Source organism: Berghia stephanieae, chromosome 8 (assembly GCF_034508935.2).
Source record: "Berghia stephanieae isolate SIO BIC M18660-M18661 chromosome 8, UCSD_Bste_1.3, whole genome shotgun sequence".
NCBI classification, from domain to species: Eukaryota; Metazoa; Mollusca; class Gastropoda; order Nudibranchia; family Aeolidiidae; genus Berghia; species Berghia stephanieae.
In genome coordinates this window covers 34,980,885-35,007,842 of record NC_088367.1, presented here as the reverse complement: position 1 = coordinate 35,007,842, position 26,958 = coordinate 34,980,885, and the positions used below count along the sequence as shown (strand labels likewise).

At 33.1% G+C, this 26,958-nt stretch overlaps 1 protein-coding gene across 1 annotated transcript in view; it reads left to right on the top strand.

The window, feature by feature from the left end:
- LOC144978568 (protein lin-9 homolog) overlaps positions 1–26,360 on the top strand; it is a 30,935-nt gene extending 4,575 nt beyond the window's left edge. The window contains exons 2-17 of the mRNA XM_078924799.1: positions 2,534–2,566; positions 2,995–3,026; positions 3,576–3,698; positions 4,619–4,761; positions 6,284–6,409; positions 7,430–7,587; positions 9,128–9,261; positions 12,214–12,324; positions 13,396–13,446; positions 15,501–15,611; positions 16,310–16,390; positions 17,818–17,943; positions 18,651–18,749; positions 19,542–19,628; positions 24,559–24,653; positions 26,066–26,360. Of these exons, the coding sequence (XP_078780925.1) occupies positions 2,534–2,566; positions 2,995–3,026; positions 3,576–3,698; positions 4,619–4,761; positions 6,284–6,409; positions 7,430–7,587; positions 9,128–9,261; positions 12,214–12,324; positions 13,396–13,446; positions 15,501–15,611; positions 16,310–16,390; positions 17,818–17,943; positions 18,651–18,749; positions 19,542–19,628; positions 24,559–24,653; positions 26,066–26,177 (1,622 nt within the window). The 3' untranslated portion in view covers positions 26,178–26,360. The remainder of the gene's footprint in view (positions 1–2,533; positions 2,567–2,994; positions 3,027–3,575; positions 3,699–4,618; positions 4,762–6,283; positions 6,410–7,429; positions 7,588–9,127; positions 9,262–12,213; positions 12,325–13,395; positions 13,447–15,500; positions 15,612–16,309; positions 16,391–17,817; positions 17,944–18,650; positions 18,750–19,541; positions 19,629–24,558; positions 24,654–26,065) is intronic.
- The last annotated feature ends 598 nt before the right edge of the window (positions 26,361–26,958 follow it).

Here is a 26,958-nt window from a genome sequence, read left to right as displayed (position 1 = left end):
ACAACCCAAGAGCCGGCGGCTTTTTCTCTTTGATCTCGTATCACCATGTTCTCCCCTGCGTCCAGCGCCTCGGTCGTTTGTGGGTTACCCCCCAATCCCATTACCAGTTGATCATTTTCTCTTTGTATTCAACCAGTGCTTATTTTATTAATAGGCACCTAGTCCAGTATATTATCTAATAATATTATTAGACGTATATTAGTACTCTGCCCCTACCTGAGTGGCGGGGCTCTATGGCATGGTTTGCTGCCAAGAATCGCCTCTATTATAATTTTTAGAAATAAAACAGCATATTTTTTAAATTAAAAAAGAATTAAGATAATGCCTTTTGCCGAAGCCCGACCCATACTGCCTTTTGAATGAAACGCTCAATGCCCAAAGTCATATTATTCTCCTTGCCCCGCACTTTTTCGCGGCCGCAAATGGCAAAATATATAATGTAGATATGTCATGCATGTATCTTTTGCAACATGCTCATGGCAAATCAAATAAATCTTCCAATCATTACACAAAGACACTCTTTTATCTATGCTAGGGCAAATTGATTGTTAACGTTGTCAATAGCGACTACAATTGTAATCTTCCCAAGACCACGAATATTTAGATCTATGTTTTAAGTTTGTTTGTTTGTTTGTTTGTTTTAAAGGCGCTTGCAACACATTTGTCATATTATCAGCGTCAGTAAAAAGGGAGAAATTGGATAGTAAAAAGTTCTAGAATTACAATTAAAAATTACCCAAGAAAAAGTAAGACAAAGGGGAATAATAGATCACCGCTTTTAAAGGTATAGTCATCTTCGGGAGTTCTAAAACGTGACTTGCTCGCTCACTCGCCCTCCTACCGATTGACAACTGAGAACGAGCAGCTTCCCCCCACCCTACCACACTTCACTTTCGACCCAGCTTCCACTTCCGACACTTCCAGTGATTGCGCAGACGCATTGTGGCAGGAGTTCGAATTGCCACGGGAAGCAATTCAGACTCAGGTCCGAATTGCCACTTCGATTGTCAAATCGTCAATTGTCAAGGACTGTGTCAGTTCATCAACTACGCATGTGTACTTTTAACTGCCACGGAGTACCTTTAGTGTCATGAAGTGATGCATTGCCACAGAGTGATGTTATTAATATCAAGACAATATTAAAATTAATTAATACTCTCTTTTATTCTTCTTTCTCTTTCTCTGTCATTTTCTCTTTTTTTCTCTCTCTCTATCTCACTTCCTCTTTTTGTCACGGACCTTACCAGTTGGTAAATCGTCAACTATTTACTATTATTTGTCACGGATTGATCTTGTTGCACAAATGTTTTACGTTAATTGTTCTTTATTAAGACGGTGAGCAGTATATTTCCTTTAAAATAAAGGAAATCTTACTTTTCTTTTTTAATCTAGGACTTGGCAGGGATTTGCCACTTCGTCCTTCCGGTTTTTTTCTGCTGAATCCGAAATGAACAGTAGTTTTTGTTTTGATATTATTTTAACTTGTCTTGGAATTTGTAGAAAGACATAAAAATTAAAAACAAATGCCAACAAGTGTTGACTCGATCCTTTCCACAACCATTGACAAGGAATGAGTGAAAGTGAATGGAAGAAAGAAAGTGATGTGATTCGAGATTCGTATGCGCGCAAATCGAGGCTCGACTGAAATCACCACATGCAGCTTAAGAGTTCCAATTTGACTCCTTGGCAGTTGATGAACCGTCAACTACCAAGGACTCACTCCTTGGCAATTGACACTTCCTTTTTTTTGTGTGTGCATTTATGCAGAGGCAGAAATACCAGATAAAATACACAAAATGGAACAGAAAAGTGTTGGCGTCTATTTCGTTGTCATCCTCTATGGTCAATCAATACACATTTGTGTGTCTGATTAGTCCCTTTAATGTGTATGTAAAAATGTCATATATTATGTTTGAGGGTTAATGACCGAGGTACTGTTATTTGGCCTGGGATGGGGTGAATGACTGAGATATTTTATGTTTCCTTCATTTTGTAGTATTTTTATGTGCTGTGGGCTACTGCCCCTATTTAATTTTGACAGTGTGTATTTGTGTGTGTGCTTATTTTTCCATTCCTTATTCTTCGTCAAAATGTCCCTCTTTTTTGGCAGCCCTGCACTAGGCTATCCAAGGTTGCCAATTTTCCATATATTTATGGAATTCAGTATTTTATAAACCCTCAGTATATTTTTCATTTACTTGCTGAATGGAAAAAATATAAGTACATATGTCTTTTTACAGGAGTTCAACACTCAGAAGTGGTTGGTCTTTGTGTTTGCGTAAAAGTTTAGTAAATTTTTGCCTCCTGAATTGGCAACCCTGATTCTTATCTAAAAAAGCTCTTTCCACCAGGTCTCATAGCAACAGATCCATTAAGTCAATCACTGCTGGGTGGGCAGAGGGGTCATAAAAGAAAGTCCTTTTGTTTGTCCAGCAAGCGCCCTTTAATTTGACTTAAGGATTCCCTTACTGTTACTCTTACTTTAACCGGAGTGGAATTAGTCAATTACAAATTGTGTATTTTTATTTTCTAGGTTCAGCCCAAGCACTGGTCAGCTTAAAAGAAGGTAAGTTGTTTGTAGTTGTATTAGTCGCTGTTTTCCCAATGAATACTATTTTTTCCCCTCATGGTGTTTACTTAGCCCCCCCCCCCCCCCCCCCCCTCCCCTTCTATTATGTTTTTATCAGGTACTTTTAAAAACTTAAGGAATGATTTTGCAGACATTTTTTATCACTTAAATTTGTTCCCTTTAATAAATGATACCATATTGAAATATTGTTATGCACGCTCAATGAATTATACTTATGCTAGAATTAGGGGGGGAGGGGGGGGGGGGGGGGGGGGGAGGCAATGACACAGGCTTTAATCCTTAAAGAATTTAGACATTCATTACATTTTATTTCTGAGGTCAGTGTTAAGTTTGTATCATTCTTAGCTTAATTTTGTTTTCAGTAACCCTGTATTATTGATAACTTGTCTGTATTCTTTTTAAAGGTCTTGGATCTCCCCAACGGTTTGGACATTATGTAAGTACCATTAGTGTGGACTTTGAAAATACATCTCAAGGTGTAGTGGCTTGGAGATGAGGCTATGATAAAAAAAAAACAAAAAAACAGTCGCCTTTGTTACCTTTTGACACAAATTAAGTATAAAAGGGATTGTAAAATGCAAAAGCTCTCCTCTTAAATCAACCGGAAGCCCATTTTGTCCTTTCTTAAAACAAGGGACATGACTCCAAATATATGATGACAATTTAAGTAAAACGAAGTTATGGTTTATGATTTTCTACAACCAGTATTACAGTAAACTAGATTTATTTTCATTTTGGTTCTTTTCATTTGCCTGGGACAGGTCCTCTAATTTCGTGCTATTGCAAAAGTATCTATAGTACTATAAATTTCTGGGAATGTGAAAAGCAAAATCCCAATTCTTCCCATTTTTTGTTGTTGTCAATCTTAGGTTTTAGACTCACTGATGGCATAGTTAGATTGTCATTTAATTTTTTATTTTTTTTATTTAGTGAGTTCAACTACTGTATTGTTTTTTTTTAATGTATGCTTTTTTGTTTTTCACAGCCTGCACGTATACGGAAGAAAAATTCCAAATTTTTTAATGATGACGAACAGACAGATTACCAACCATCCCACTACAGAGACTACCAGAAGGCTCCAAAAAGACGGGTTATTCAAGCCCCATCTGTAAGCATTGAACTGTTTTGGTTTTGCTGTATTAGATTGTGTCAATCTTGTTATTACTGTCAGCCCATTATTTGTATTCTCTTTGAAGGATAGACAATATTCATGTATCCATTTATCAATACCTTGGCTGGAGTCTTTTCTGTGATAGACAGAAGTTTTTCTGTTGTGGATCCTGTTCTAGCATATTTACGAGACAGTGGCCCTATGATGGGATCAACTTTTGTGAATTGTTCCCCTTTGTGCTACTTTTCTCTATAGGTGTCTGTAAAATTTGATCCGCACTTGAACAAAACAGTTTCCCAACAGTTTTGTTGTTGTCGTTGGACATAGTGTTCATGAACTCTACTGCACCAGTATCGCAATGAAAAAAATAGATTCCATTTATTTGGGCAAACCGTTCTTGGTTTCCTTTATTTCAAACCATAGAGGCTACTATTTTATTAGTTTGTCGACAACACAGCACTTCAAGGTTAATTTAAAGTTTAATCTGGAGTAATGGCAAAAGGGTCCATAGTTATGAGATTAAGTAATTGAGAACTGATAGTCATAGATGCAATTTTGAGCATTTGAGAACTTTGTCTTTCTGTACAGCTACAGCTTTTTAAAGCTTAATCAGCAAATTTAAAGAAGTTATTGTGAACTTTAGGAAATTTAGGAAAATTATGAATATACTGATTTTGTTATTTAAAAAGAAAAAGTTTTAGAAGTTGAAAGATGTGATATTTAATGATATTACTTTATAATTAGCCACACCGGAGATAACCAGATCTAACTAGATCCTCTCTGATTGTAAGAATTATTTACTCTGATTTTGATTTGATTTTGAATTTATTAAATATGTGGTTTACCTCCTTTATGTCAAAATGCGTAACTGATTTCTATATGTGATGATTTAAAAATTATTTTTTTTCTCTTCACAGCCCTCTGTCCCACGAGAGGCAGTGGTGTCTGGTATTGACAGGAAAGCTTCTCATTCATCTGGTTTAAGGTTACGCAATCTTCTCAAGCTCCCAAAAGCTCATAAGTGGGTATGCTATGAATGGTTCTACTCAAACATTGATGCGTAAGTGGTATCATAACTGCAGAGTCAGTGACTCTCACGATATTTAAATGTGAAAGTGTGAAAACATTGTCATTATGTAACATTTTAGCAGTAGAGCTTAGACTCATACTCTTTTCTTTAGCTTCTATGAAATTTGCTATCAGTGCAATATGTGACAATTTTGTCCTATCACTGGAACAAATAATTTGATACCTGCTTGTCATTTTGTTACTGATAGATGTTTGAAAACAAAGAGCCACAAACCGTGCTCCCAATCAAATACAAATCGAATCCCTTGTTGATGAAGGAGAGGACAAATAGGATTGTGACTGTTCACTTTTCTTGTTTCAATAGATCAATCAACAAGTGACAGTGAAACGAATTAATAGAGCCATAATGAACATAGGTGTTGTAAAATCCTAATCTGCCCAGACTAAAATAGTAAAATTTGGCATGGGGACAAATATTATACCTTAAGACCTGGACTTGGAGATTTATCTTTTGCTTTACTTTGAAAAACTTTATTTGATATTAATCCGCCTGCAGGTTTTTATTCTATCCATTAAATGAATTCAATATATGAAAAGATCACACTGCCATGCATGTGTCTTGTGTTGATAAATTTGCACTATGGTTTTTTTTTTCCAAAGAAATGATAAACTTAGGGTAAAATTATATTAACTAAAAAATGTGCACAGTTTTGTTTAATTGGTTTCATTATAATCATCATAGTTACATCAGAATCTTTGAGAGAAATAATGAAGAGATTTGTATGGTGCTATGAGAAAATCTTGTGTTTTGGTCAAAATGAATGTTATCATTTTATTTACTTCAGCTATTCTACTATATTTGCTTGGTGATTTACTTTTTATTCCTTCAAGATATCTGATTGTTACTCTTAGATTTAGTGGTCTGCAGTTGCTTGAGTAGCAAAAGTTGAAAATTAGAAAAACGTAATTTGATTTAAAGCATAGCATTTTGTCATATTCCTAAAACCTTATGGATAAAACAAGTCAGCTAACCCCAACTTTCTTAAATGAAACATTAATGATTTATATATTTAAAACCAACTTACAATTTTGAAAAAAGTAACTTATTTTCTAATAAGTGCTCATGACTCATCATATCTCAAAATGGCCGTTTGCATTTTGTGTTGGGGTTTCTCATGGCTTCATCCTACACCACTCCAAATCACAGCTGATTAAGTGATAATATTAATTGTAATGGGTTTGTGTAAAATGAATGTAATTTGAAAAGCTTGATTTGCTTCCTTTTAATTTTGATGCATCGGATACTTTTTTTAAAAGACAAAATAAATTTGTTAAAACCCAACAAAAAGAACAAAAACAAATCATTTTGAAGGCAAGCTTCAGTTGATTACATAGAAGGGTAAGAATACTCTCAGCAGTGACCAACCTATGGGCAAAATTTGCTTTTCTAAACCATATTTTGTATCCTTTATTTTTAAAAAGACAATTGAATTCCACAACATTAAGTTATATTTCCCACCCCCCCCCCCCCCCCCATTTTTTTCTTTTTGCAGTCCTCTCTTTATGGGTGAAAATGATTTCTGTATTTGTATGAGGGAATCCTTTCCATACCTTAAATGCACTAAACTTAGACGTGTGGAGTGGAACAAGATTCGGAGGTTGATGGGAAAGCCAAGGAGGTAGGAAGAGGACATGTTTTTATATATATATATATATATATATATATATATGCTCTGATATTTAAACTTAACCTGTATTGTTTAGGATTAAGGATGATCTTGTTGGAGTACATTTTTTTCTTATTTTTTTTGGATTTATTTCCTTCCATCATCAGGTTTGTTTTAAGTGTTTCCAAAGTTGACTTGAATTTTTGAATTGCCTCAGGCTTGCAGACTCAATCCAACTGACAGGTTTTATTTTTTTATAAGTTCCATCCAATTTGTTGGATAATTTCAAATAAGAGATACGCTAACTTAACTAACTTGCTGAACAAGATGCTTAAAAAGAATTAAGATTTGACCAGTCACCTCAATTCTGTGTTATGTTAAGGTGGACAAGTGCAGCTTTGTGGTCTTGTGATATGGCACAAGTTTTTGGACTGGTAGATCCTGGGTTCAAGTCCTATGAGCGGTGCAAAGTTGAGTCTTTTGAAAAGGCTGTTACTCACTTTCTCTCATTGTACTCAGGTGTAAAAACAATGTCTCTGTCGAAATAAAAAATTGTAACAGGCACGTCTCGTCCTCCATAATGTTAAATGTTGCTTTCAGGCGTGATGTCTTGTCCTACATTTTAAGTGTTGCTGTTGGCTTGGGACCTCCTTTAAAGCACTTTGAGTATATTTAATGAATTTTACGCTATATAAACGCTCAAGTTTTTTTTCAAGACTGGATTTCGAAAATTGAATTTTATGTGGAAAGAGTCTGAAATTTTTGAGACTTTAGTTCAATGGCACAAAACAGTTCAAATGAAATTCTGTCGTTTTGATTTGAAAGTTAAATTTTTTTTCAATGTTTGTTTACCCCAACCTGATAGTACCTGATTGAGAGGTTGGGCCACAATTCATCAAATTTACATAGGACTAGATTGAGGAAGAGTGTCACAAGAAATAACGGAAACAAAAGGATATAAAATTTAAAATAATTCAAAAGATAATTATACTTTCCCCCTGAACAATAATTACCTTAGTTATATCTTCACAGATGTTCCCCTGCTTTCCTGTCAGAAGAGAGGGCTGTTTTAGAGGAGAGGAGAGAGAAGATCAGACATTTACAGCAGAGGAAATCTACAGATGTTAGCACTATCAAAGATTTACCTCCAGAAATTCCATTTCATTTAGTTGTTGGCACTAAAGTTACGGGTAAGTAATAAAAACATTCTATGATGTTGACACAAATAATTTTGTTCGTAAACGAATGCAAAGATAGGTTTATCTGAATAAAATCCTCTACACTTAAGGGGGTACGAGGGGATGACTAAAATCTACAATTTCATACTTATATTGATGAAACATATTGTACTCAATAGCAATTGGCAAAAGAACTTTAAAAATAGAAAATATAATTTGAAAAAAATCATCCATTACCATGGAAACCAAAAAAACTAAGGCTTCTATTGAAATAAAATTTGGCATCTATATTGTTTGTCCTATTACTATTGTCTAAAAGTTTACCCAAGCTTTTCGAGATAAGGTGTATGGTTTTGAATTTATGGCTGATTTATTGATGGAATGTTTTTAAGTCGTGAAATTAGGGAATTTTTAGACCCAAAAAAAGCTTTCCAAAAATTTTTATTAAAATATCAAAAAAATCTTTGGCATTTTTTTTTTTGTTGATATATGTCTTGTCCACAATATCTCCAAGTTTCAAGATTATATATTAAAAACTGTGAGAAGAGTTAACTTTTGTATGTCAAAAAAGAGACGAACTGAGAAAAATGTCGTTAAAGTTAGAGGAGAAATTTTTAAAAAGTATTTTTAGATGGATCAACCCTGATTCAAAATATGAATTACCAATTGCTGGGAGATAACTGTATTTCATACTCGATACTATAATTTCAGGTATTCTCTTAGCTTTCTAATTATGTGGATACTAATTTGATAGAAACTTTTCTTGCTAAAGAGTTTTCGTTTATAAATTTTGGCGTTTTGGGGTCTTTTTGATGAAAGTTGTATAAGCATAGGGGTTGAAAAATCGTTTGAAAAAGTAATTAAAAAATTTTTTTTACTGGTATAAATGGTAGAAATCGAAAGTTGAATAGTTTAAGTTCCCAAAAATGTAAATAACTCAAATTTGGTATTGGGCACCAAAATGGCAAAAATTACCCTCACATACCTCCTTAAGCAATGTACAACTTAAAAAAAAAAATAAATGGGGAAATGTTATGTACAGTGAATTGCAAGGTATATTTCATTAGGCACAGCTTCTTTTCCATATCTTTTGGTGCCAATAGGAGAAGAGAAAGCCAACTTTCCATCTGAGAATTACATTCAGGATAAAATGAGACCAGCTCAGAGACATGGCAGAAAACTTCATACCTACATCATGGAAGACAAAAGATTCCATATCTTTTTTCCTCACTCTAATGCATATACATTTATGCGGACCAAACAAAATGCCCTTTGATTATAGGGGACATGGATAACAAAATAAGAAAAAAATATAAATTAACATTCCAGACTCAAAGCCTTATTCAGCCAACAGCAAAACTACAAAATAGAAATTTTAAAAGCAAGATCAGAAATTTACTTGTATTGGATTTATCATTTTGCTCTCTCTCTCTCTAATTTAGATTTTAAAAAAAATGACCTTCATAAATTTCAAGTTTATTTCTCATCAACTATTCATTAAAAAAAATTGTATTCACTGTTTAAACTATGCATATCTTGATTTTGTTTATAGCAAGACTGCGCAAGCCTCAAGATGGCCTTTTCACTGGAACCATCGCAGCCCTCGACACAGTGGATAATTCATACAGAGTTAGTTTCGATAGACCTGGTTTGGGGACGCATTCCATACCTGATTATGAAGTTTTGGTGAGATTTTCTTTTTTACTTTTAGGGTATTAGAAACTTGGCTCTTCTGCATTCCATCTTCCATCTGTGAAAAGAATCTGTTCAAAGATAATTTGGGATCAAACTCCTTCACTCAGTGACTGTACTGGATTGGTGTAGAGTAGTGCGGAGCGGTCCCAAGCATGTTTAGGACCGCCGGTTCTACGGTCCCTGGGAAATGAGAACCGCAAGCACTGGTTCGAACCGGTTCTTTTTTGACATTGGCCATTCACAAGTCTCGTGGGACCGTCAATGAACCGGTTCTTTTTCGACATTGGCCAATCACAGGGCGTCCTTGGGACCGTCAGACGATAGGAACCGGTCCTGCAGTAGATGGCTGTAGAACCGCTAAGTGTAAGTGAGAGCGGAGAAGGTGTGTTGCCTCAAAACATGAAAATAGTGCAATAACACTATCCATTACGCATGTGTTTGTGTGTGCGCGTGTGTGTGTGTGTGTGTCTGCGAAGATTGATGGAGCGGGTCGGGTCAATGTTAGGGAGTGAAAGGAAAAGGGATTGTTAATATTTTGTGTCTGTGACATGCTGGACCAAAAGAATGGGAAGTGGGAAGAGTTTGTTGTGATTATTTAAATTATTATTTTTTTTTTGGGGTGGGGGGGGGGGGGGGGGGAGTTGTTGTCTCCATTCCTTTTTTCTCTTTTCATGCGGCTATGTGGTCTTGTGGTATGACACTCGCTTTCGGATCGGAAGGTCCTGGGTTCGGGCCTCGCTCGGCTCCTAGTTTAGTCTTTGAAAGACTCTTTACTCACATCCTATCACTGTACTCAGGTGTAAAATGAGTACCTGGTCGTCAACATTGTTGTCTCTGTCGGAAAAAATTGTAACATCGCCTAACAGACGTCATGTCTCGTTCTACATGTTACATGTTGCTATTAGTCAGGGACCCGTTGTAAAGCGCTTTGAGCACATTTAGTTGTTGTCTCCATTCCTTTTTTCTCTTTTCGTGTGGCTATGTGGTCTTGTGGTATGACACTCGCTTTCGGATCGGAAGGTCCTGGGTTCGGGCCTCGCTCGGCTCCTAGTTTAGTCCTTGAAAGACTCTTTACTCACATCCTATCACTGTACTCAGGTGTAAAATGAGTACCTGGTCGTCAATATTGTTGTCTCTGTCTGAAAAAATTGTAACATCGCCTAACAGACGTCATGTCTCGTTCTACATGTTACGTGTTGCTATTAGTCAGGGACCCATTGTAAAGCGCTTTGAGCACATTTAGTGGATATTGCGCTATATAAAAGCTCACTTTTTTGTTTCTCTTTCAATTAAAAAAAAAAAATTCTATCTTTGGATAGGACGCTGTCTATCCCAAAGTACTTTTCACCAGATCTAACAAACCCATTCACTGCTGAATAGACAGAGATCAGAAGAAAAAAAAGCTCGACTGCACCCGGGATCAATCTCTGGCCTCTTGCGTGTAAAGAGAGTGCTCTATCAACTGAGCTATCGGGCCCCCCAAATAATCTAATTGTGGTTTTTAAAAATACAGACGTTATAATTGTTATTTTTGAAGAAAGCTATAGTATGTGAAACTTGTATCATTTGATTAGTTAAAACACCAAACAAAATAAAAATATTATTGTATCATCAAATGACAACAATGCGATAGAAAGGAGTGGTGACGATAGATAGCCAAAAGAAAAAAATCAGACCAGCTAGGTTTGAAACACACACACGAACACACACATACACACAAACACACATCTTACAGTAGTCACATTCATTTCAAAGAATAACCCATTAGAGAAGAGGGGTGATGTCGTCAAAATAGATCATTGTCATTGTGATCATTAGTGTGTAGTAAATTAGGAAATTTACCTCGAGTAGTGGAATCGTCCAAGGCGTCTCGCGGCCCCTCTTACCCCACCACACACATGTGCAAGAGGGGGTTGGTGCGATTAATTAAGTGGGATGGGTGATAAGGCGAACGACCTAGGCAAAAGAACCGAGAGAAAGATAAGAAGTGAGGACCGCCAACGGTTCTTCACCTTCGGACCGGTCCTCCGGTCCCAGCTAAGGAACCGTAGGACCGGTCCTCAGCGCGGCACTAGTGTAGAGCATGCTAGTCTAGCTTGTAGTAGCAAAGACTCTGATGTCTAGGCGACATTTTGTGAATGAGATGTGAGACTTACTTTTCTTTATCTGATTTTCATAAATTTTAGTGTAACTTTTCTTTTTATATTAGGTTAGTGCCATTATTTTAATTTGTGGTTCATGGTTTAGATTAAATTGTGGTCAGGTTGTTTAGTTATGAGTTATTTTATTCTTTCTCATTGCAACTTCTATCTTCGATAAGGCATAGTTGTATTATTGCTTTCCTCTTAGCTCTTTATTTATCTATCGTCACTTCTTATATTATTGTTGATTTGTTTTGATCTGGGGTGTGTAAATGAACTTAAAGTGCGTATTCTAATTCTGATATAGTGGTTTAGTGGATTGATGTAGAGCATGTCAGTATAGCCTCGTAGAAGCAAAGACTGATCTCTATATTGCATTTTGTGAATGAGATATGAGAATTTGTTTACATTATTTGCAAATTTTATAAAATCTTGTAATGGTAATTTCTTCCATTATTTATCAGGCTATTTTTTTCAGACCATTTTACCTATAGAGTAGGTATCATTTAGAAAGTTTTAAGCTTAGAAAGTTATCAGTTTATTTCATCTAATTGTAGAATAATTATTACATTTTTTAATTCTTTTTTTGGGGGTATTGTGGCTCAGCAGTATGGTCTTTGCATTGTACCCAGAAGATACTGAATTTGCTTTCCCCTTGCCATGTTGGATGACCTTTAGCAAGTTACCTTGCCCCAATTCATTCCAGTCTTCAATTGAAATAGATACTAAAAAGAAATTTCCTCTTGGGGACGAATAAGGGAAATTTTATTTTGCTAATTTATTTCATTTGTTTATTTAACAGAGCGATGAGCCACCAGACAGCATTCCTATATCAGCATTTCAGGAGAAACCCAAACGAGTGACAAAGTCATTATTTCCGCTTCGATTTATTCCTGGAGTTGTGGATGCTATGGTAAAATATACTGAGGGGCAATAGTATTGCAATAAGACTCAGATGACTATTACTTTTGAATCAAGTCATAGTCAGGGAAACAAACATAAAATGTCAGGTTTCAACTATCATAAAATAATTCGTTCAAAAGAATTAAGTTAATGTTTCTGTTTGAATCTCAAAATTCAGTTCATCGGGTCAAAATCCTCAAAATGTTGTGATGCAAAACTTTTTTATATGTCGAGATTAAGAGGTTTGAATCTTCAAAAAAAGACAAAATTTAAATGTTGAGATGAATTATAAACCCAAACAAACTGTTTATATCATAAAACTTTGAAAGTTTCAAATGGAAGATTCATGACGCTTATACTAATAATGTCCACTTTCCATCACTATAACAGCAAAATATGACTTGTTCATGACTCATACCTTTGTATGATTCATTGCTCTGGTAGTTCATTCTTGACTTCAAATGTCATGATGACCTTTATGCCACTAGATACTATTGCCAATGAAAGAGGCGTTTAACCTGCTCCGGTCATAGTCTGAAAATTATGGCTCTCCATCAGGGTGCATTTGCCTTTAATAGGACTAAAGGGTTAAAGTTTAACAAACTTAAGTCGATAACAGATCATAATTTTTAAAATTACATTCTGTAATTATTGTCAACTGTTTTTTCACAATTGCCAAAAATGAATGATAGCCCCTTCCCAAATAAATAATCTGTTTGTGGGGGTTGGATTAAATTCAGTCGAGCTCACAATCCACATTTGAAAATTTTTTAATCTCAAAAAGCCCATTGATAGTCATGAATTGGTGCTTAGTAAGATCTTTACTTAGATAATTGTGAAAATAGGTAAAATATGATTAAGAATGAACAAGTGATGCTGAATAAGAATCACAATTGTTATCAAATTTTGATAAATTAGGTCTCTCATAATATCATTCAGATAATGTTCTATATATAGCCAAATGACAGGTTGCATTTACTATCCCTTTATGGAATATGTCTCCTAAGAAAAAAAAAAAAAACTAAACAAAAAGATTAATGTGAATTAATATGTTTAATTTTAATGAAAATTTCTTCCTCAGTTGCAGTCTATAAACACAAATGGCCAAGATCTCGGTTTACCAAACTCTAGGGTAAGTTTTAGGGGCCTTGTTTTGAGTCTTTTAATGACTTAGCTTTATAATTTCTCTTAAAAAGTTAATTGTAATAAGTTCTGAAAGTGAAACATTTTGGAACGGATATTGATGCAGGTAAAAATTTTGAAATGGTTTTAATAATGGTACAATGCCAGGGACAAAGCCGAAAGAAAAGTGCAAGAAAAGAATAGCCTTCCTTGATGAGGGATCAAACCATAGACCTAATTATCAGTTATCTTTGCGAGTCCTAGATAGCACATCGGATCATAATCAGGATATATGAGATTTGATCCCCAGTCTGGGAAGGGTGTTTTTGTCATGCCATGTATTTTTCTTAAAATGTGGAATACAAATGAAAACTGATTTTTCCTGGGTGGGGTTCCTGACCTCCCATAGTGGACAGAGAGATACTTGCTGTGTCTTCTATCCTCCTGTATCTGTTTTCCAATTGCTTTCTATCTTTGTCTTGGAATGAGATTTTTCTGACCCTGGCCGGAGTCCTTGGCTGGGAGGGAAACAGTCAAATGTATAGTTGGTTTTGGGAGATGATATTTTTTTCCTTGTGAACCATCTCTCTGTTATGTACTGTTATTTTTTTTTAATTTTTAACATATGATTTGTAAACATTTGAGTGCATTTCTCTTAGTTGATCTTGTGCTGGTGTCTGGGTGAAAAAATATATAGGTAATCTCAAGCTAAGTACACTGATAATGTGCTCTTGGAATCTACATCTGTTCCCTATTTGCACCATTCTCCTTTGTCTTACTTTTTCCTCAAGTCCTTTTGATTGTACATCTAGAATGTTTTTTCTATCCAATTTTCATCCTTTTTTCTGGTGCTGAGATGACCTAAATGTGTTACAAACGTCATAAAACCCTTCAAAACAAAAACAAAACGAAAACTGATTTAATGTGAAGACTACAGGTACACAGTCTTTTGAAGCAGGAAAGCATTTTCAATTGTTTTTGTTTCACCTAATTCTGGGTGGGGATCCTGACCTCCCATAGCGGGCAGGGAGGTACACACTGTGTCTTCTATCCCCTTATATCTGATCCAACATGCTTTCTGTCTTTGTCTTGGAATGAGATTACTTGGTTTTTTCCGGACCCTCGTCGGAGTCCTGGCTGAGAGGGAAACAGTCAAATGCATAGTTATTGTTTTGGGAGATGATATTTTTTTCCTTGTAAATCATCTCTCTGTTATGTATTATTATATTGGTTATTTTTAATGTATAATGTAAGCATTTGAGTGTATTCCTCTTTGTTGGATTTTGTGCTTGTGTCCGAATGAGACATAGGTGATCTCAAACTAAGTACATTGGTGGTATGCTCTTGGAATCTACATCTGATCCCTATTTGTTCCCATTCCCCTTTGTCTTACTTTCTCTTGGGTGCTTTAATTGTACTTCTAGAACTTTTTACTATCCCATTTTCTTCCTTTTTACTGGCGCTGATATAACCTAAATGTGTTGCAAGTGCTGTAAAACCCTTAAAAACAAAAAAACAAACAAGTTTCACCTAATTTGTTAAATATGTGGAAATGCATTTATTAATAACTGTACGGTATGCGTGTATGGAAAATAAACTAAACCATATTAGGGGTATTGTAAAAGTTATGGAATTCATACATGTCATGAATTATAATGTGAACTAAGGGATGGATGGTGGTGGTAGTGGAGTTGCAGTCTTGCCACTTAAACAGATTATAGAGGCAAATAGCTGAAAATATTGTTTTAGTCAAAACTTTATTTGTGGCCAAAGTGAACTGCACCTGTTCACTGATTCTAAAACCATTTGAAGTGACAGTTCATAGAGATAAGTGTGGACAATATGCATTTTAGGCTAATAAGGACTGTTTTGTATGGCTATTTGGTCTTGTAGTATGGTACTCGCTTTCAGATTGGAAGGTCTTGGGAACTACATACTTGCTGGTAACATTGAGACCTTCAAAAATACATTCCAGACTTGATTACACAAAGAATGATAATTGGGGGTTGTTAATATTCTGTAGTGTACTCATTTTATTAAAATATAACCATGTCTTCATTCCAGTTCATGCCTGGAGAGGGAGAATCTGAAGTACCTTCACCATTTAAAGGCAAACTGGTTAGTCTAGAAGGTGGTACATACGGAGGGTTTCCTATTAAATTTTTAGTCCTTGTGGTGAGTGCTTTGTTCAACATTTACATAAGAAATAATTCATTTTGTTTTTAGATAGTCACTTCTTGAAGTGGGAGTACCAACAGCTAAACTGGTAAAGCACTGAACTCAAAAAGGCAAACAAGATCCAATTTAAGATCTGGGTCGATGCAGGATTATTTATTCTGACCGCTCTGTCCACCCAGCAACGACTATGCTGCTGTTTCTGTTAGATCTGGCACAAAGTACTTTGTGATTGCATGTTTTCAAAGAGTGGTGGACAATTACTACCATCAGTGAACACTGGCTTTATGAGCATTGTCCCTGCTGAACTACTTGAAATAATATTTCATTGTTTATAAAAAAGAATTGAAATCAAACCAAATTGGGAAATTGAAAATATTTTTCACAGTTATAGGAGAGCACATTGTTATAGGAGTGCCTCTATGTTTATTATGGTATAAATTTGTTTAGTAATAAATTATATTTAATTTATAGACAAATTCATTTGTTCAGTGTAATGTAAAAAAACAACAAAAAAACTAATGCGTTGACCAGTTTTTCATAACTTTGCACCATATTTATCATGATACCAGTTGGTCTCATATGATTTTACACCCCTTAAATGACATTGTTTATATTTTTTTCATTAATTGTGATAATGCAACTATATTTAATCTCTTCAATATTCTTTATCATTGATCCCATCCATGTCTCCACAGACTCGCTTATCCAAAATTTTACAAGTTAAAAAAGACTGGATAAACCAACTTAGCCAAATGAATACAGTAGCAGAAAAAAAGGTATTTTGTTTTAAGTCTGAATATTTGATTGTTTGGAGTTATTTCTTAACCTATTTTGTACTTTGAACCAATGATTTTTAATTCATTATACTTCTTCCTTTTAAATTGAAAGGTTGTAGGATCAGGTCTAAGTGGAGATGAATGTTAACCGTTTTGCCCTTTCCCTCTTACATTAAAAATAATATTTAGCTTAATTCAGCACTGCTCATGGTTTTACTCAGATCCGCAGAAATGTTGGAGTCAGAGTAGGAGACACTTAATGTGTGATGGAAAAAATACAGGTACAGTTTCCCACTCTCCAGAAGTTAGCTATCAATGATAGTTTATCATCTTAACTGCTTTAAAAGTGGGGGTTACTGCAGTAAACATTTGGCTTAAAGGCAATCATTCAAAATTTACTCTTTTTTGAAACATTTTATCACCATCATCATTGATTTTGATCCAAAATTAAATATTATATGATCTCTTTCGTTTTCTTCACATTTATATGTAGATTATATATATACAGATAAATGTGAAGACAAATAAAGTAGCAGTTAAACCCCAGCAAACTCTTGGACTATATTTATTGACAGGCATTAAGCTGTGATGTACAGTTAAAATGGTAATCTGTGGTTTATGTAATTATTATAAAGGCGCCTAGAAAATGAATTAATTGCCATTATGATTATGATATTGTGCTCTGTTGAGTCGAAGAGATGGGATGTTCTGTTTTTGTTCCTTGAAAAGTTAGCCGCTCTGCATATTATGTAAGGCAAATTTTTTTCTCTTCATTATTAAACTACAATGAATCTTATCCGTTGACTCACACTTCATGCTTTTTTTATTATCACACTGCGAAGTTTTACAAAGAGTCATTTTTACACCCTTTATTTTACGATACATTTTACGAAAAAATCAACTATTTATCCATCTAAAATATATTTACTGCCCATCATGCATATACATAACATGTTACCTTTATTTAAGAGCATTCTTATATAACTAATTAATTTTCTTATTTCCTTTACTTACTTATTTATTTCTTTGTTATTTATGTATTTATTTATGCGCATATCTAGTTATTTTAATTACTTTGCTGATATTATCTAACCTAGTTTTTATTGCGATGATTTAAAACATATGATAATTTCTGAATGGATCAATAAAGTATTATTATTATTATTATTATTATTATTATTATTATTATTATTATTATTATTATTATTATTATTATTATTATTATTATTATTATTATTATTATTATTATTATTATTATTATCATCTGCATTATCAAACTGGGGCAAGTAGAGAAAAGAAATCAATTATTTCAAGAGAAAAACAGTTTATTGTTAGTTGTGTGTGGCAAGTATGCCTAAGAAATGAAATTATCTTTTTTTCTTGGGAGTCGTCATGCAACCGTTTTTTCTTCTTTTTCATCATTTCAGAGTTCCTTTGATGAGCCAATAAGTTTTGAGTTCCAGAAAGATTACGCCAGTATCGTGGTAGAGTTGGAAAAGCTTAACAAGGATCTCAATGAATACCTCAATGGAGTTCAAACATACTATCAAGATGTAAGCACTCACTATCTCTCTCTCTCTCTCTCTCTCTCTCTCTCTCTCTCTCTCTCTCTCTCTCTCTCTCTCTCTCTCTCTCTCTCTCTCTCTCTCTCTCTCTCTCTCTCTTTCTTTCTTTCTCTTTCTCTCTCTCTCTATACCATGGTTGATCTGATAGATTATGGTGGTGACAATGATTGATGGCATTTCTATTGCCCTAGGTCCCACATGAGGTACACAATTCATGAAACATTTATCTCCAAAAGATAACAACACACACATGATCATTTATTCTTTTATTGCTAAAATAATCTGATTGCGAGTGACATCAATCGGCGGTGAGCAGTCAAGTGCTGACCATCGGGCTTCGGACTGCCGACAATATTGTTGGCACTTTCAAGCCCTAGTTAAGCTAGTTCGGCAATCATTTGGAAACTTCGCTAGTCTTCGATATGACCGCAAATCTCCACAGTCCTGATTTAGCAATCGAGAGAATTTTTATTTGATTTTAAAAAGGACTGTTTATATGTATGGAAACGACTTTTGCATGTCCCAGGATTATGCTTTTTTTTTTTTATTAGCAAAAGCTCTAAATCTAGATTCTATTATTATATAATAGTCCAAACATACTGCTGTTTTTCTGTCAGGCCATTATTGTGAATTAGGTTGTCCCATTTTAGCTCTTGGAAAAGTTTGCTGTTTTAATGGCTTTTATTACTTTACAGATCTCCCCAGACCAGGGTGTGACTCCAACAGAGCAGCCATCTGAAATTAAGAAGAAATGTGATGATGAAGCTGTATCAACAGTCAGACGGATTTGTGTGGTCAGTAGTATTAACCCTTTGAGTTTTTTTACCCTGTGTTAGGTTTGTTTGTTTTGTTTTTTAACAGTTTTACAGTTCAATGTATAAGATGGTATAACTGGTTTGTGATCATACAAATGTATTGGTATTTTCAGTTCAAATAAAGTTTAGTGTAATTGTGGTTAAACTTCTGTAAACACTTTCAGATAAATTTTGAATAAATAGCATAGGTTACACTATGACCAGCCATTTTAATTTTCTCATAATTATCATTCTGCCAATGAAGTGTCATATTAAAAATCTAATATTGCATCAAGCCATAACAAAACCATAATGTGGATTCAAAAGGCATGAACAAGAGCTTTAAAAAAAGGCTTTGAAGCCAGTCTATCACAAACATCTTGTAATCCATACAGAATCCAGGCTGCCATTTAGTAGACTAGGTATAATTTTCCTCTAAACAAGAGAAGCTTGAATTTGACTTGTGAATTCTAGTTATTCTTTAAAGGATGTCTAAGCTTGTTGTCCAATTTGTGAAGTTATCAGGACCTTGACGTTTGAAACAAAATAATCTTTCTTTCTTGTAGTTTTTCACTTAATTCATTAATTTGATTATCCAGTGTTTGTAGTGGATTTAACAATTGACTGTTTGATGCAAAGTTTTATTTTACTGTACTGTTTACCAAAACTAATTTGGCCATTAACTTGTTGTAGATTACATATTTTTTCTAGAGTAGAATTGGCCAACTTGTTACAAATGTTCACCATTTATTTTAACTATTTTTGTTTTTATATTCATGTCGTTTTGTACAGGGTATGCTGCAGAATAAAAGAACAGCCAACAATGAAAGGGTTCTCAAGTTGATATCAGATCTGACCTCCATCATGTTACAGATTAGGGTAAGAGTAAGAGTCTTGATATTTCACTCTATTCAATGTTGATCTATATAAAGGATTCAATTTGAGACCAGTTGTACTCAATGTTCTGAGTTATTATTATTAATTGTTATTATTATTATTATCATCATTATTATTATTATTATTATTATTATTATTATTATTATTATTATTATTATTATTATTATTATTATTATTATTATTATTATTATTATTAATATTATTATTATTATTATTATTATTGTTATTGTTATTATTATTATTATTGTTATTATTATTATTGTTATTATAACTATTATTATTGTTATTGTTATTATTATTATTATTATTATTATTATTATTATTATTATTATTATTATTATTATTATTATTATTATTATTATTATTACTACTACTTCGTGGAATTCCTAGGCGACGGTATCTTATGGTGTCGTGGCATGACGTAATTAGACAGATTGCGCATCGGGGCTCTAACGGGGCCCATTAGAGATAGACGACGATTGGGATTGTTTGGAAGCTTTAACCCTTTGCCCACTAGTCATTATGATATCGGAAATGCTATCGCCGTCTACATCTACGCCAGAATAGAAATAGAGGGTGGAGCCTACCATGATATAACATTTTATGGAGCCCTAATTTCATCATATCAGTTCTGTCCACTGACAGGTGGGTGGGTATCGCTTTCAAGAACTTATGTCCTTATATGAAATCCTGAGTTTTTGACCAATCAACGATTGCTCTTTTGATAGCTCGCTTGTCAACATGAGTCATCTCAGCCCTTGATTTATGTACAGGCATCACAGGCGGGATATGTTGTGTAACTTCAAAGACCACGGTTGACAGAAAGCGATGAATGGAAGCCCTACTATGGCGTGGAGAACGAGGTCTTGTATGTATAGTTACGTCATATCTCAACGCTCGTGAATTCTTAGTAAGGCTGGACTCACAATCAAAACACGAAATCTGTGTTTTAAACTTTTGAATCAATCGAGTAACATCAGTACGTTCGTCTCATTGAGAAATGAAAAACGATATATAAATCAAGAACATCGACAGGAAAATAAGAAAATTATCATAAAATTATAAAATTCGAGAAAGCTGTTTTCAAAATCAAATCTATTACAAAAAAGGTTATTTCTAGACCAATTTTTATGAGACAAAGACAATTTTTCTCCACTTTTCAAGCTGATTCCAACAATGAGGTTTTCAAATTTATCGCAATTAGATTATTTGTCTTTTTTTTTTTAAAATACCCAATTGACTGCTCAAGAAATGAATACGTAATCCGTGATGGCTAGCGAGTAGGTGTTAAATTTTGCGTATCCCTTTCCCACGCAGACGCACACACACAGACACACACACACACACAGACTGAACACACAATGTATGTCTTTCACTTCTGGCCAAAGTTGCCTTAGACTCGCATGATAACAGCGAGTAGGGTGTCAGATTAAACTTCAGTTTTAAAAGTCTAATTCAATTCACACCGTAATAAATCATAATAATGATCATTCTTGATATATTAGAGCATTAAAATATGTAATTCACATTACTATAAAGATATTTTAAATATATGTATTTTGTAATTATTTTAGCGACGATACGAACCCCTTTTAATCGTCGAGCCGAACGATAGGATGCTAGACGACGATAAGTCTGTGGATGTGTTTGTGTGTGTGTGTGTGCGTCTGCGTGGGATAGGGTAAGCAAAATTTAACACCTACTCGCTAGCCATCAAGGATTACGTATTCATTTCCTGAGCAGTCAATTGGGTATTTGAAAAATAAAATAATGACAAATAATCTAATTGCGATAAATTTGAAAACCTCATTGTTGGAATTAGCTTGAAAAGTGGAGAAAAATTGTCTTTGTCTCATAAAAATCGGTCTAGAAATAACCGTTTTTGTAATAGCTTTGATTTTGAAAACAGCTTTCTCGAATTTTATAATTTTATGATAATTTCCTTATTTTCCGGTCGATGTTCTTGATTTATATATCGTTTTTCATTTCTCAATGAGACGAACGCACTGATGTAACTCGATTGATTCAAGAGTTTAAAACACAGATTTTGTGTTTTGATTGTGAGTCCAGCCTTACTAAGAATTCACGAGCGTTGAGATATGACGTAACTTTACATACAAAACCTCGTTCTCCACGCCATAGTAGGGCTTCCATTCATCGCTTTCGGTCAACCGTGGTCTTTGAAGTTACACATCATATCCCGCCTGTGATGCCTGTACATAAATCAAGGGCTGAGCTGACTCATGTTGACAAGCGAGCTATCAAAAGAGCAATCGTTGATTGGTCAAAAACTCAGGATTTCATATAAGGACATAAGTTCTTGAAAGCGATACCCACCCACCTGTCAGTGGACAGAACTGATATGATGAAATTAGGGCTCCATAAAATGTTATATGATGGTAGGCTCCACCCTCTATTTCTATTCTGGCGTAGATGTAGACGGCGATAGCATTTCCGATATCATAATGACTAGTGGGCAAAGGGTTAAAGCTTCCAAACAATCCCAATCGTCGTCTATCTCTAATGGGCCCCGTTAGAGCCCCGACGCGCAAACTCAGTAATTTAAAAAATATTATTATTATTATTATTATTATTTTTATTATTATTATTATTATTATTATTATTATTATTATTATTATTATTGTTATTGTTACTATTATTGTTGTTTTTATTGTTATTGTTGTTATTATTATTATTATTATTATTGTTGTTGTTATTATTGTTATTATTACTATTATTATTGTTATTGTTATTATTATTATGATTATTATTATTATTATTATTATTATTATTATTATTATTATTATTATTATTATGATTATTATTATTATTATTATTATTATTATTATTATTATTATTATTATTATTATTATTATTATTATTATTATTATTATATTATTATTATTACTACTACTTCATGCTGGTTGGGGTTCCTGACCTCCCATAGCGGGCAGGGAGGTACATACTGTGTCTTCTATCCCCTTATATCTGTTTTCCAACATGCTTTCTGTCTTTGTCTCGGAATGAGATTACTTGGTTTTGCCCTGGCGCTGGCCGGAGTCCTAGCTGGGAGGGAAACAGTCAAATGCATATTTATTGTTTTGGGAGATGATATTTTTTTCCTTGTAAATCATCTCTCTGTTATGTATTATTATTTTTATTTTGAATGTATAATGTAAGCAATTGAGTGTGTTCCTCTTTGTTGGATTTTGTGCTTGTGTCTGGATGAGACTTGAAGATGATTTCAAACTAAGTACATTGGTGGTGGTATGCTCTTGGAATCTACATCTGATCCCTATTTGTTCTCAGTTCCCCTTTGTCTTACTTTTTCTTGGGTGCTTTAATTGTAATTCTAGAACTTTTTACTATCGCATTTTCTTCCTTTTTACTGGCGCTGATATAACCTAAATGTGTTGCAAGCGCCGTAAAACCCTTAACAACAACAACAACTACTTCATGGAATGCCTAGGCGACGGTATCTTATGGTGTCGTGGCAGGACGTAATTTAAAAAAATATTATTACTATTATTATTATTATTATTATTATTATTATTATTATTATTATTATTATTATTATTATTATTATTATTATTATTATTATTATTGTTATTTTATTATTATTATTATTATTATTATTATTATTATTATTATTATTATTATTATTATTATTATTATTATTATTATTGTTATTATTATTATTGTTATTATTACTATTATTATTGTTATTGTTATTATTATTATGATTATTATTATTATTATGATTATTATTATTATTATTATTATTATTATTATTATTATTATTATTATTATTATTATTATTATTATTATTATTATTATTATTATTGTTATTATTATTACTACTACTTCATGGAATGCCTAGGCGACGGTATCTTATGGTGTCGTGGCAGGACGTGATTAAAAAAAATATTATTAGTATTATTATTATTATTATTATATTATTATTATTATTATTATTATTATTATTATTATTATTATTATTATTATTATTATTATTATTATTATTATTATCATTATTATCATTATTATTGTTATTATTATTATTGTTATTATTATTATTATTGTTATTATTATTATTATTGTTATTATTATTATTATTATTATTATTATTATTATTATTATTATTATTATTATTATTATTATTATTATTATTATTATTGTTATTGTTGTTATTATTATTATTATTATTATTATTATTATTGTTATTATTATTATTGTTATTATTATTATTGTTATTATTACTATTATTATTGTTATTATTATTATTATTATTATTTATTATTATTATTATTACTACTACTTCGTGGAATGCCTAGGCGACGGTATCTTATGGTGTCGTGGCAGGACGTAATTTAAAAAAATATTATTACTATTATTATTATTATTATTATTATTATTATTATTATTATTATTATTATTATTATTATTATTATTATTATTATTATTATTATTATCATTATTATTGTTATTATTATTATTATTATTGTTATTATTATTATTATTGTTATTATTATTATTATTGTTATTATTATTATTATTATTATTATTATTATTATTATTATTATTATTATTATTATTATTATCATTATTATCATCATCATCGATCTTATGATTATTATTCCGACTACTTATTCTCTTTCAGGATTTCTTGATCGTTTTCTGAATAATTGTTTTACTGTTTTACTCTTTCACAGAAACGCACTGCTTATTATCATCATCATTAATAATAATATTGTTGTCATCATCAACATTATTGTCATCATCATCATTATCATCCATATCTTAGATGTGCCTGTGAATTTTCTCCGATTAATGATTTAAAAATTATATATATTTTTAAAAAGTTGGTAATCACAATCTGATTAATGAAATATATCTTTTCTTATCCTTTCAGACTTTCTCTGAGAATGAATACAGCTCTTATGAGTTTGGGTCTCTTCAAGAAAGTTTACAATGCATCAAGGCAAATTTAGATGCCAATAACATCAAGTAAGTTGTATGATATTGTAGTGACATTTTTGGTGTCTTTAAATAATTCTTACATCACTATTCTGCTCTCAAACAAGTACAGGAGGATACAAGAAAGTGGAAAAAAAATAGCAAAAACAAGACAAGAATCGCTTCTATAAACCTGTCCACAACTAAGTCTGAAAGTCAAACCCCTCTCTTTCTTGACAAGAAAACAAATACAACAAACAAACAAAAAACATATTTAAAAAAAATCAATCTCCCCCCCCCCCCCCCTCCCCTAGCATAACCACTTGCCAACCAATCTGAGCGATCTGATTTCAGGTGTTTGTCCAACTGAGTCATCGTCACATGATTGGATTATTCTTGAAAAATGTAAACATGCTGTGCTTTATGAAAGTTGTAAACATACCCATGAGTTTAGCTGAGCAAAATGACCAATTGTGATGTTGGATATTTTGAAAACTGAACACTTTCCACTATGTGGTTCACTTTGAGCACATTTTGCAATGTGACCAATGACTTGAGCACATGGACAGGTAACAGATAATCCCTACTGATTGAATGGTTTGATCGTGTAGTTGTAAGTCGGTGGATGTTGTATCAAAATATAGGTCAGTTGGTGGATATGGATTATTTTGATATTTGGAACCACTCATTAAGATACTCTCTTCGTTGTTGAACTTCTCAAAAACAAAAACAATACAAATACCCTCTTAGCTTCAATTACTCATCATTTATGATTCTCTTCGAGAAATTGTACTATATTGTTAACTCATTAATTTAGTCCTTTTATTGAGAAAGTCAAATTTAGTAGTCCCACCTGTCTAATTTAGGCCACAGCACAGACTGTGCTAACAAATTCAAATAACCTCTGTGATGTTGATGGAGCTAAAGTCTCTATTCTTTCTCTTCTGGATCTTAGTTTGACATTTGACACGAAGGATCCCTCAACTCTTGTCATATGCCTCTCTGAATCTTTCGGCCTGTCATTGGAGTAGTTTAAAACATATTTGAGTGATGGTTCACAGTCAATAACTGTAAAGGGGGATAAGTCCCTTTACTATCCAAACTATAGACACAACCGCTGGGAGGTATAATTAGCAAACATTAATTTGTCAAGAGTAATCTGATTACACTCTCCTTTGTACATCATCTGATAAAAGCCTAAAAAATAAAACAATGGATATCTGGGTTGATAACTGGATGATAATTAGATTTTAAATGAACAAAGTAAAGACAGAGATTTTATTTTATGAATTTTATGAAAGTCGTTAAAGTAGATCATTCTATTTTTGGTAAATATCCTATTACAACTGGTATCGGTTGACTAGGATAATGAATATATGTAGTAATCATGTCATTTAAAAAAAACCTGTGTTATGAATTTAAAGTTGATTATATTTGAGCACATTTAATGTTTTTGTCCACAGTGTATTTCAAAACAATGTAGAGATTCACATCAATCACATCCAAACTGGTTTGAGCCAGATGGGAAACTTGCACGCCTTTGCTGCATCTGATCCCAAGAAGCCAAAGTCTTAACAGTTGGCAATTGAAGAAAAGAATTCATCCAGCCAAACATCTGATCATTTACAGCATGGATAGCAGAGTTGGAGCCAATCTGATGCCAAGCCGAACTTGTGATGGGGAGGGGGTTAAGTTGCTCCCCTTTGCCAGTAAAACTTCTTCTCTTTCAAATCAGTTTTGAAAAAAAAAAAAGAAAAAGAGCAGGTTGTTTGATCATTGAATCATACATGCATAATCTTGTGTGTAGTCTTGATAAGCTGGTAAATATCATTTTACAATTTTCTGAAACCCTTTTATTTATTCTTGATATTTAAGGGTAAGTGAAATTGATACTTCAGCAGCTTTGCTTGGAGAAAGATAAAATGACAGTTCACATGGTATACAGATACAACAAAAGGTCCTTTTTAAAAATCTGACCATGACCTGATCACAAAACTCAGAGCACAAAGTTTTGTATGGAATGACTGTTCAGGAACAGACTTGTCTGGTTTTCCAATCGTTAAGTGAAAATAAATTACTCAGCCAATCTGGAGTCTGGTTAATGACAACTTTTGACAGATTTAACAAGTGTTAATGACAACTTTTGACAGATTCAACAAGTGTTAATGACAACTTTTGACAGATTCAACAAGTGTTAATCACAACTTTTGACAAGCTTGTTGTTCCCACCAAGTTGCAATTATCTGAAGTGAATCAAATGTGTGATAATCAGATGATTTATCAATTTTTAATGCTTAATCAATTTTTAATTATATTTGTCCTTAAACTAACTAGGGCAGGTCGCCCCAAATCCATA